The 11,232-nt window shown below is 47.8% G+C and overlaps 1 protein-coding gene and 1 long non-coding RNA gene across 3 annotated transcripts in view; one reads left to right on the top strand and one right to left on the bottom strand.

Moving 5' to 3' along the window:
- Positions 1-3,869: 3,869 nt before the first annotated feature.
- The window catches only part of Crim1 (cysteine rich transmembrane BMP regulator 1), a 181,255-nt gene continuing 173,892 nt past the window's right edge, over positions 3,870-11,232 (top strand). For both annotated transcript variants that reach the window (XM_031356322.1, XM_031356321.1), the window contains exon 1: positions 3,870-4,773. In XM_031356322.1, the coding sequence (XP_031212182.1) occupies positions 4,443-4,773 (331 nt within the window). In that variant the 5' untranslated portion in view covers positions 3,870-4,442. The remainder of the gene's footprint in view (positions 4,774-11,232) is intronic.
- Positions 5,322-11,232, bottom strand: part of LOC116080078 — a 15,791-nt gene continuing 9,880 nt past the window's right edge. The window contains exons 3-4 of the long non-coding RNA XR_004114305.1: positions 7,732-7,933; positions 5,322-5,662 (exon numbers count right to left, since the gene is read on the bottom strand). This is a non-coding gene — a long non-coding RNA (uncharacterized LOC116080078). The remainder of the gene's footprint in view (positions 5,663-7,731; positions 7,934-11,232) is intronic.

Here is an 11,232-nt window from a genome sequence, read left to right as displayed (position 1 = left end):
AAAGAATATGACAAAAAAGGTATTGTAGGTATTGAAGGGGGATCTCTGGGAGGAGTTGGGGTACAAAAAGGAAACAAGAATGTGATTTAATTCTATGTTAACAGACTCAGTAAATTGATAGCATGTATCTTTTCTCATCGTAATGCAATAAAACTTAAATCAATAAATAAAAGCAGCATAGGAGAATGTTTGTTTCCTGATACAATACTCTGTAAAGTTCATGTTCTTGTCTTCACTCTACAGAAGAGAGAACGGCTTTGGAATGCACAAACACCTGTTTAAACTTGTACAAAGAAAAAAGCAAGGATTTAGCAGAACCTTAAAAAGAGGCCGTGTTCAGCGCACAGGTCTTGCTACCCAGTTATTGCCTCGGAAGCAGCTGTTATTCACTGGCAAAGCAGATAAGACAAGAACTCCCTTAAACCAGACATACTGGATAGTGACAGCATGGCCCAGACATCAGATCTAGAGCAGAAAAGTAGGTGACTGAGCCCTCAATCTAGGACTTTATCTCTACTTCTGAAATTATCTGATCCTAGACTTGGTGAGTATCCTTATATGGTAAAGCCAGCTAGGGCTTAGGGAGACAAGAGGACTGGGATAAAGGGAGTCATTCCTGTTGTTGTCGTCATGGTTTCCTGTAATATGGATGCAACGTTTTTTTTTATAAAACAAAAGATTTTTGTCCGTTGTATAACTCTATTCTAATAAAGCATCTTACTCAAAGACAATGTCTTTGTTGTCTTTTTGTTGTTGTTGTTGTTTTGTTTTTATTCACTTCAGGGACACATAAGCTGCATGACCATCCTGAGAATGTGACTCCAAATAGAAAAGCTTGGGACACACTGCATCAGGCTCCCAGCCTCTCACATTCTGTCTACTACACTCCCTGTCTCACCTGCTGCTGGGCTCCAACTGGGCACTTTGATTTTCACAGGGCATCCCACTCTGATCCAACCTGCCCAGTGGCCAATAGAGGGCAGACTGTCTCTTCCCTCCAGATGGCCACCAGAAAGTCTCCTTCCTTTTACTGTCCTCCCTCCACCCCTTTAGGCTGTAAGACACTTTCCTCACTGAACCCCCACTTTCATGTGCTTTGTTTAGGGATGTTTACTAAAACTCAGGTGGGGCAGAGAAAATATCCAAGTGTCTTTTTGCATGTAACTCTCCTTTTCAACTCATGCCTGTTCTAAGAATGGATCCCTCCAATGGGCTGACTGAGTTTGGAGCTGCTTAATAGTTGTGTTGTAACTATTAAGTGTTATAGTGAGATCAACACTACAACCAGAGGCACTTGAAACATTGTAGAATAAGGGAATATGTTCAGAGAAAGAGACATTAAACCACATTCATGTAAGCTCTGATTCTTACATTTTTAAGTGTCTTTCAGGGCCCATGTTACCTTTCCCAGCCTATTTTATAACTCAGTGCCCAATAGTTATCATGATAAGCTGAACTACCTTCCTTCTTAAAGATGGCAGGATCTCTTATGGATTAACATTGCCTCAGCCTGTGGATACCTCATATCTTGCTGGATTCTTGGAACAAAATGTTTTAACTGAGCTCCTAGGTCACATACAGGTCTCAGATAATCATGTAAAGCTTTGGATTCTCACTTCTCACTAATTACTGTATTCAAGATTCCAATCTACTGCTATGACTTAATTCTATGGCAAATGTCTATGTTCTTTTGAGCTAGTATTTTCTAAGCCTGTTAATCTTTCTCACCTTGTACCTATTTATCTAAGTTTGTCTAGCTATAAAGTCTCAAGAAAGATGGGTAGAGGCCTCCATTCTGTTGCTTGTCTATTCCCTGATCTGTGGTATTTCCCAATTCTTAATGTATTGCCCTAAAAGGAAAGAAGCACAAAGAATGGTGCTTTAGACAAGGGTGAGGTCTCTCAACATGTATTGTCTTTGCACTTTTGCCTCTTCTTTGTTTCTTGACCTTGGCCTTTCCTGAGTCTAACAACATTATCTGCTTATGTTTTTAATAAAGTCTTTATTCCTGCATTTGAACAGAAGTTCAGATAACCCTGGCAGGGATGGGAGGGATGTTTTAACAAGGTCCAGTGATGACAGTTTGTTGGCAAATCCCACTGTGAAGTGCTGGTGCCTCCTTGGGCAACAAGACACGAACATTTATTATGTGTTTTAATATTTGGTTTTGCTAAAAGAAAACCTAACAAGTTGTAAATGACTTCACCCTTTCCTTTTATAGGGCTACAGGGTATGAGGACCTTTCAGAGAGGGCCATGTGAAATGTGTCACAAGTGCCTGGAGAATCATCACCTCAAGAGCAGCTTATAAGCCCCAAGAAAATGGGGTGTTCTCCCCCTTTCCAGTATTGAGGTTTCCCTAAGCCCTCCTTCCTCAACAATCAGTATAATTAATGAGACATTTCCTCTCTTCAGTATGAATGGATATAGTTTTCTGATGTCATTGACGGGAATATTACACTGGTGACTTTGGCTTTTTTTGTTGTTGTTGTTGTTGATGACCACCACAGATTAACCAAAATATTCAGCACAAACTACAAATCTGTCCCACAAACAAGACTGCAAAGGCATCTTTGTGTCCTTTCTTATACTGGTGCCATTAACTTTTGGTTCATTAGTCATGACGCTCCTGATCTAACTAGCTGCCACCTATCTGCATCAAGACCACGTCAGGCAGCCAAGCCCACTCCACACCTGCTCCAACACGGGGCCAGTTTTACATAATGATCCAAATCACTTTTTTTTTTCTGGCTGTTTTATTTATACTCATGTCAGGGGGCACGGAGGAAACAAGGCAAGGACCACTGGTTCTCTCCTGATGATCTATCAGAGCGATCGATCACTGGGAGAATCTCTGAAATCTGTTGAAGAGAAATCCTCCACACGTGCACAGTTCCTCTTCAGTTGTTTCTTGTCTCATTACAAAGAATATTGTACTACCCATCTTCTCTGTTAATACGTTCGTGATAAATCTTTTAGAGAAGAAAAATGGGAGGAGGGAAAGGAAATCACACTTCTTTAGCTCGCGAGCCTGAAAAACAAACCGGCACTGTCAGGTGGCATGTAAGGATGCCTAGGCTCTTCCAGCCTAGCGTCGTGTCAAGACTTGCAATCCAGTATTGAGCCTTACTCCAGAGAGGATTAAGCTCTGTTACTTTCCAGTCACCCCTCCCATGATACAGCACCTCCACACAGACATTAAATTAAAATTCAAGCTGCAGTCCTCCCCAACATTGTCCCGGCTCAGAATATTTACCTAGACCATTTAAAGCACTCAAACCCACCAGCAATTTCCCTGGAGAAGTCTCCAGGTTTCCGAGACTCCATTACATAACATCTTTTACAAAGTCTATTCCCAGCTCGAGTAGAAGATGGATTCTCGTCCAGTTTGCGGAAATTCCACGCGTTCGCTTCCCTTTCCTGGGGTTCGATCCGGCCAGTGCCCAGCCTAGGCTGCAACAACAGCTCAGGCTAGGATCCCCGCCACTCTCTGAACTCAAAACTACCACCGGGAGGTGCAGCCGTCCCGCCCCCAGTGCTCCAAAGCTAACCCTCGTGGCCCGGTGCCGGCGGGGGCTCGGGTTGCAACGACTGTCTCGGATCCCCGGCCGCAGCGCGCTCGCGGGGCCGGGGCCCGAGCCCGGATGATCGGCAGCAGGGCCGGCTCGGTACGCCGGGCTGCGGAGGAAGGAGAGGGGGGAGGAGGAGGAGGCGTGGAGGGAGGAAGAGCCGGGGCAGCCCCGGAGGGAGGCGAGGGGGAGGGGAGGGGGCCGGCCGGCCCGAGGGTGGGGGGGCAGCCAATGAGCAGCGCCCGGCGCGGGGAGGGCGGAGGGGGGGAGGATGAGGTAGGATGGGGGAGGGCGCAGCCGGAGCGGCGGAGGCTCCAGCCATAAACAAGCGCCCGGAGGAGCGGCGCGGGAGAGAGCCGAGCCGGGTACAAGGAACGGACGCCACGGACCTTCTGCTGAGCCACCGCGCCCACTCGGCGGCTCGGGAGGCGGGGACCGGCCGGGAGGCTGCGCTGCCGTCGTCTTTACCCGGCAATCAGGAGCAGCGCGGAGGACCAGAAGGAGCCACCAGCCCTTCTTCGGAGCGGTGCGCAGCCACTGCCGCCGCCAGAAGTTTGGGTTGAACCGGAGCTGCCGCGAGGAAACTTTTTTTCCTCTTTTCCCCCTCCCGCCCGGGAGGAGAAGGAGGAGGAGGGGAAGCCACCCGCCACCGCTGCCGCTGGCGCCAACGCTCGTGGGCTCCGGGTCGGCGCGGCCCGCAGGGGCGGCGGGGGCCTCGCCCCGCGAGGGGAGGAGCGCCCCGGGGGCCCCTAGTGGGGCACGAGAACCGCGGGCTGCGGGTGCGGCGGCGGCGGCGGCGCGTGTGCCCCGCGCAGGGGAGGGCGCCCGCTCCGCTCCGGGCCCGGCTGCGAGAAGGAGGCGGCGGCGCAGGAGGATGTACTTGGTGGCGGGGGGCAGGGGGCTGGCCGGCTGCGGGCACCTCTCGGTCTCGCTGCTGGGGCTGCTGCTGCTGCTGGCGCGCTCAGGCACCCGGGCGCTGGTCTGCCTGCCCTGTGACGAGTCCAAGTGCGAGGAGCCTCGGAGCTGCCCGGGAAGCATCGTGCAGGGCGTCTGCGGCTGCTGCTACATGTGCGCCCGCCAGAGGAACGAGAGCTGCGGTGGAGCCTATGGGCTCCATGGAGCCTGCGACCGGGGGCTGCGCTGTGTCATCCGCCCCCCGCTCAATGGCGACTCCATCACCGAGTACGAAGTGGGCGTCTGTGAAGGTACGGCTGCCCTGCTGCGCGCCCCCTCCCACCTGGCCGGCGCGGAACAAAGTTTACTTGAGACTTTTCCCAGAGGAGAGAGGGTTCCCGGGGAAGAGGGACCGTCGCTGTCCCAGGGAGGGTGCCCTAGGTGCCTGCCCAGGAGCGGGCGAGGTTGGGTTGCGTGGGTGAGCTCCTCTGAACCCGCATAGACACACACACAGGTGCGGTGATTAGGGCTTACACTGGGTGGCCCTTTCTCGCCCCAAGCAGGGGTGCCCTGTTCGGGGTGGTGGTGGGGAGACACTACGGAGTGTGGCACGCGCGAGCCCCTCGGGGAGTCCGCCCCTACCGCCCTGCCTGCATAGCGCAGTGAGACACCGAGGGCGTACGCAGTCCGCGCAGCCGGCTTCTGATAGCGGAGCAGACCTGTGCTCCAGCCTGCACTCCCTATGTGACTCTTCTTATTTTTTCTTTGCGCTCTTCCTTCACCTCCTTCCTCCTCCTTCGCGTAATAAATCAGTTTCAGCTCCGGAGTATGTCAGTCCAGGAGAAGTTACACATGGTGATTACTCATTTATTTGCCGATTGGAAACGGTCAAAGGCTTACTCTTCTGGATGGCTGAAGCGGGTGGGTGGGGACTGCACCTGGATTGAAAAGTTATGGTTCACTACAGGAGGTTTCCTTTCAAGAGCCAACCTCCGCGAGTTTCTAGAGCTGGTGCTGATGTCTTTTTGTTTGTTTGACAGCGGATTCTGCTCAGCTTGCTTCTCCATGGCGCATCGTGCACCGCGGTGTGTAGATGTACTGAGGGCGGGGGCGTTGATAGTGGAGCCTCCCTGGACTGGGTGGGCCTCCGTCTGCACAGGGCTCTACTTCTGCCTCAAGGTGCCCGATTAGGTTTGAGGTCTAGAGAGAAATAGTGAGTTCTTTTATTTTGACAATGGACTGGATTGTCTGTTCAAAGTGGGGTCCTTGCCTACTTAGAGATCAAACATTGGGCTCCTCAATGCTGTTCCTGGTATCTTGCCAGGAATTAGGACTCACTGGCAAGAAAGGACAACTGCTCTCTGCCTTTACTGTTGTTAGCCAGCCCCTGGGACACGGGTATATCCTGAAGCATCCTCTCGTGTGCGTGCGTGCGTGTGTGTGTGTGTGTGTGTGTGTGTGCACACGCGCGTGTTTATTGAGCTGAGATTCTGGAAAGGACAATGGTGGGTTATTAAATGGCTTCAGTGCTGTAGTGCTGTGGTAACTCCTTAAACACACATGCATTTATTTTTGCGTGTGTTTTTAAGGTTTTTGGACAGTTGTGGAAAAATCGGGGAAGCCTTCCTGGTTTGGGAGCTACTGGGCAGTAATGAGTGCGGGGGTGGGGGTGGGGTGGGGGAGGGACGTGCACCTTTAGGATAGTGCCCGCAACAGCTCCTTTTCCTGACTCACAGAAAAGGCCCTCCTGGTCTCCTTTTACAACGTGGGTTTGTTTCTCAGCTCAGGGAAAATGGTCATCAGACAGACTGATAGACTTGCACGTGTGTTTTGACTCTAGGTGTTCTGAATAACTTAGGCTAAAAGATGCTTTTCTGAAACCTGCCATGTGGAGCGCATAACTTGATCCAGCCTCCTGTAGATCCGTAAAGAACTGGGAGGGACGTGGTTAAATGCAGTGGACACTGCAGGGCAGTGAGAAGGGCTTTGGGAGGCTCTGGAGAGGGTGACCCTTGTTTGTTTTTTCATGTGTTTCTGGTGAAGGGAATGCTTGGGGGAACATTTACAGTAATCAAGTGTTTTGGCAGCAACACCCCATGTCACAGTACAGCATGATTTTTGGCAGTTTGTTAGGGAGCCTGTCATTCCCCTGAAATGATGCATCCCTCATGCCTGCCTTTCTCCTGGTAACACCAGGTGCACAAAGTGTTGGCCTTGAAAATGCTTGGAAGTGTTTCTTGACATGAGTGTATTTCAATTAGTGCTCTCTGCAAACACATTTCAGTTAGCAGGCCTGTTTTCATCTGAATGCTATGGGCACATCCCGCTCCCCCTTCCCTCCCTCCTTCTTCCTTCCTTCCTCTCTTCCTTCCTTCTTTCCTTCCTTGACTCTGTCCCTTCCTCTCTTCCTTCTTCCTTCCTTCACCAAAAGCAGCAGTGAAATAGAAGTTTAAAGCCCTGAGACTAAGATAAAAGATAGCATTTTCTGGCATGATGTAATGCTTACATTTGGAGAGGTCTTCAACTGTCTAAAATTTTAGATATTTTCACATTAATATAAAATGCATGGACCATGTAAGTTAGCTGAAGAACCCCTTTTCAGCATTAGAGGACTCTTCAAGAATCACTGATTTCTAGAAGGTACCCCCTGTTTTTCTTTTTTTCTGTAACTTTGCATAAAATTTCTCAATGGCCAGTGCTTCCCTCAGTTTCCATTTTTATTCAGAAATTCATGTGTATTGTTATCATAATACATGAATAGGAATGGACATATTTTATTCATGTAGAAAGTCTCTTGTGCTGCATTTTTTGCACTGAAATGACCCCTACTGGTTGTATCTGTTAATGAAAGTCTTTTGAAAGCTTATTTAGTTGGCTATCCTGAGAAAACATATTTCACGGTATAAAATAGGACTAATCCACCTCCCTTTGAAGACATGTCTTAAGTAGAAATTTATGTTACTGTTTGCCAACTTTCATGAATGTTTGTTATTCCCATACTGACTTTCTCGGGGCAAGGGAGTGGTGTTTTAAGTACAGTTTTAAGTACAGTTCACAGAATAGGTTGGCAGCCCAAATTCACCCTTTTTGTTTCAGGTTTTTATGGTACAGTGCCCCTAAAAATATGTCAAAAATCCTAGCCATAAGAAGAACCCTGAAGAAAAAAAAATATTTCTAAAAGACTGGGATTGTGAATCAAGTGGCATGTTCATTAGGATCTCTTCTCTATAGTGAGACCATTAGTTTAAAGAAAATCCCAAGTTACCTACTATGCATACTTGAAGGATCAACAATGGAGCTGGTTAACCAAAGTTTTCTGTCCTGTCTCAGTCTTGAAAAGCGCCTCCTAGCTCTTCAGAGGCAGCAATTCCCTTTCCTGTTTCCATGCATCTTGTGAGTCTTCTGTTGGCCTTTTGCAGAACCTCAGCTGGACTGCTTTCTTGGATAGGTGTCTGTCTCCAGGGAAATCACCTACAATTCCAAAAAAAGAGGCAAGTTTGGCTTCTAAACCTCGGAAGAAGTCTGGATGGGAGATCTCTTTAAGAGATCTGAGCTTTAAAAACTAATGAAGTGAGATTGTGTAGAAAGAATGTTTTGATTGGGCAGTAAGGACTACATTTGGAGCTGAGGGAAAGAAAGAGGCCTTGGGCTGCATGCTTCACTCAAGGTGGACAAGGTGAAGAGGCACCATCAGATTTTTGTCTTAGGGTGATAAAGAGGAAGTCGTTAGCTTGAGTTTGGCATTGTTAAGACAGTGCTTAAGAGTGGAGACTGTTGGGCTTTGTCCTGAAGACAGCGCAACATTAGAGTCAGGTGTCCATGACAGCAGACGTGCACCAACTTTTTCTGACGCTTTGATTCTGGCCTCGGTCTTTATAGAGCTGAAAGTTTCACAGTTTTCAAAACTACTGTCAATTAAAAACTCTGTCACAGCTCAGTTCTCTCTGTTGCCCTAGCTTCCCTTCCACGGTGGTCTACGTCTACAGGGCAGCAAGGAGAACTTAAGATTGCGTGGTGGGCACTTCGAGCAGAGAGAAAGATTTGGTGTTCTAAACTGCCCCTGTGAAGTTAGTTTCTTTATTTGTCTTCTGGGATAGTCAGTAGCAGAGGATGGCCGCTGGGGAAGAGTGGGAGGTGGGAGGTGAGCCCAGAGAGCAGATGCCCAGGACCAGGTAGACATATCAAGACATTGGGCAGGGTACCAGCTGCATGAACGCTGCCCTCTTTCTCTGTAGGAGGATCTGAAGTTTAAAGTCTGTGGATTTTTACAAATTAAATAAAGGAGAGGTGGGGCAAAGCTAATACTTCTATTCTGAAGTTAGGGAAACATTTCAAACTCAGGCTTCCAGACTTTTGAGCCATGAATGGATTTCATTTTCTCCTTCAGAAGTCTTTAGGTAAGGTCTACTTTTTGATACCAGAGAGAGAGGCGAGCAGAGGGTGTCTAAAAGATGTTAGCAGGGTATGGGAAGAGAAACTTAATTCAAGTAAACAAGGAAGTAATTAATTCCTCGTCAGAGTAAATATTGACAAAACACACAGGACCGGCTATTCACTGCACGTACACAAATGACAGGGCAAAATGACCTTCATTTGGACTGTTGGGCTTACAGAATTCTCGCTGCTGTTAGGAGTCTTCACATAAAACACTTGGCAAGGACAGAGGAGCTGCGGACTGTAGGGGAGAAAGGCAGGAAGAGCAGGCCCCTGGACATGCGCTGCTGGTGACATGTGGGTAAGGGTGGGGACTAGGAAACTGTGAGCAGTATGTTGGGGATACAGTTGTCAGCAGAAGTCCCATTCATTTATAAAACATTCTTAGTGTTTGTGTGGACATGCATGTATGTGTATATATGAGTGTGTGAGGGTGTGTGGGTGAGTGAGAGCATGCATGAGTATGTATGAGAGTGTGTGTGAGGAAGTGTGTATGAGAATAAATGTGTATGAATGTGAAAGAGAGAATGTGTGTGTGAGAGAGAGAGTTGTGTGAGTATGAATGTGTGCATGTGAGTGTGTGTGAGACAGTGTTTGTGTGTGTGTGAATGTGAGTGTGTGCATGTGTGTATGTGAGTGAGTGTGTGGGGCAGTGTACGTGCATGAATGTGAAAGTGTGTGTGAGTGTGTGAGACAGTATTTGGGTGTGTGAACGTGATTGTGTATGTGTGTGTGAATGTGAGTGTGTGTATGTGAGTGTGCACATGTGAATGTGAAAGTGTGAGTGTGAGTGTGTATGAGACAGTGTTTGTGTGTGTGATTGTGTGTATTGTGATCGAGTGTGTATGAGTATGTGCATGTGTGAGTGTGAAAGTGTGTGAGAGATAGTGTTTGTGTGTGTGTGAATGTGAGATTGTCTGTATGCATGTTTATGTGAGACTCTGTGTGTGTGTGTGTGTGTATGTGTGTGTGTGTGTGTATGTGTGTGTGTGTGTGTGTGTGTGTATCAGAGGGCATTTGGAAGTTGTTTTTCTTTTTCCACCCTATGGGTGCTGAGGATTGAACTCAGGTTGGCAGGGTAGGCAGTAAGCACCTTCGACTGTTGAGCCATCCTTCCCTCCCCAGGTAGGTTCATTTATGTAGAAAAGTGAACAATCCCCAAGCTCTGAACATTACATCTATGTATAGGATCTAGTGGGAGATTTGGTACAGGTTTCTGTTCTCCATGGCTTGGTTCCTATCCAGCCATCTGCATGAGGTGTCTGGGGAGACAGAGTGCAGGCATTATGAAGCTGGAAGATTTAGATAAAATGGTGACCCCAGAAAGTGGGTGGACTAAAGGATAAGGAATGAGAAAAGGGGGGAAAAAGCCTTGAATTCATCTTAGCACAACTATATCACCCTTTGAAGAATGATCCAAAACACATTCCAGAGATTAATTGTGAAATTCCTGAAAAATGTGGGTGTGTTTAACTCAGGAAATGGTGCCAGCAGGAGAAATGACAGGGAAGCCTCCAACTGTAAAGGAGGCAGGGTGGGGGATGGTGGCGAGTGGAAGGTGAATAGTTCTGGCAAAGCCAGTCCCTTGTTACAGTTGTTACACCATGTTCCAGATGGTGCATTTCATATAAGGAGTTTGGAGACATCTCAGTGTGGGCCATTTAATTATTTGAGGAAGGCCCGACAGAGTAGCCAAGCAGACATGAATTCCTGTCATCTTGCAGGTCTACCTCTCTAAAGCAGCTTTTTCAAAGATCAGGCTTGCTTTTGCCTAGACATGCATCACTCGTTCATCTATTTTTCTTTTCTCCGTCCTGCATACACGGCTGTCTACAAGGATAGAAGGAAGCCAGGGGGTCTGGGGAATCATTCAAAGCTATTCTTCATTCTGGACACCAGTTCGCAGCCTGTGGGTCATGACCCCTATGGGGACTGCATATCAGATACCCTGCATATCAGATTTTTACATTACGATTCCTAAAAGTAGCACAATGACAGTTACGAAGTATCAATGAAAATAATTTTATGGTTGGGGGTTGCCATAACATGAGGAACTGTATTTAAAGGCCACAGCATTAGGAAGGTTGAGAACCACTGCTGTAAATAAGACAGATACTCCTCCATACCCCCAAACCCCGAAAGATGGTTGGAACCATGCAAGTTCCATGCAAGTAAAGATGATGTGTGTCTGAATTCTTACTTGCTGGGCACATAGATAAGATTTGTTACTGTATTAGCCCAGAAGTTTGGAATACACGAAGTACAATAGAGACCAAAATGTGGACACTTCATTCCTTCTTAAAAGGGGGAACAAAATACCCATGGAAGGAGTTGCA

The sequence above is a fragment of the Mastomys coucha genome, unplaced genomic scaffold (genome assembly GCF_008632895.1).
Source record: "Mastomys coucha isolate ucsf_1 unplaced genomic scaffold, UCSF_Mcou_1 pScaffold6, whole genome shotgun sequence".
Taxonomy (NCBI): domain Eukaryota; kingdom Metazoa; phylum Chordata; class Mammalia; order Rodentia; family Muridae; genus Mastomys; species Mastomys coucha.
This window is presented reverse-complemented; position numbering and strand designations above follow the sequence as displayed.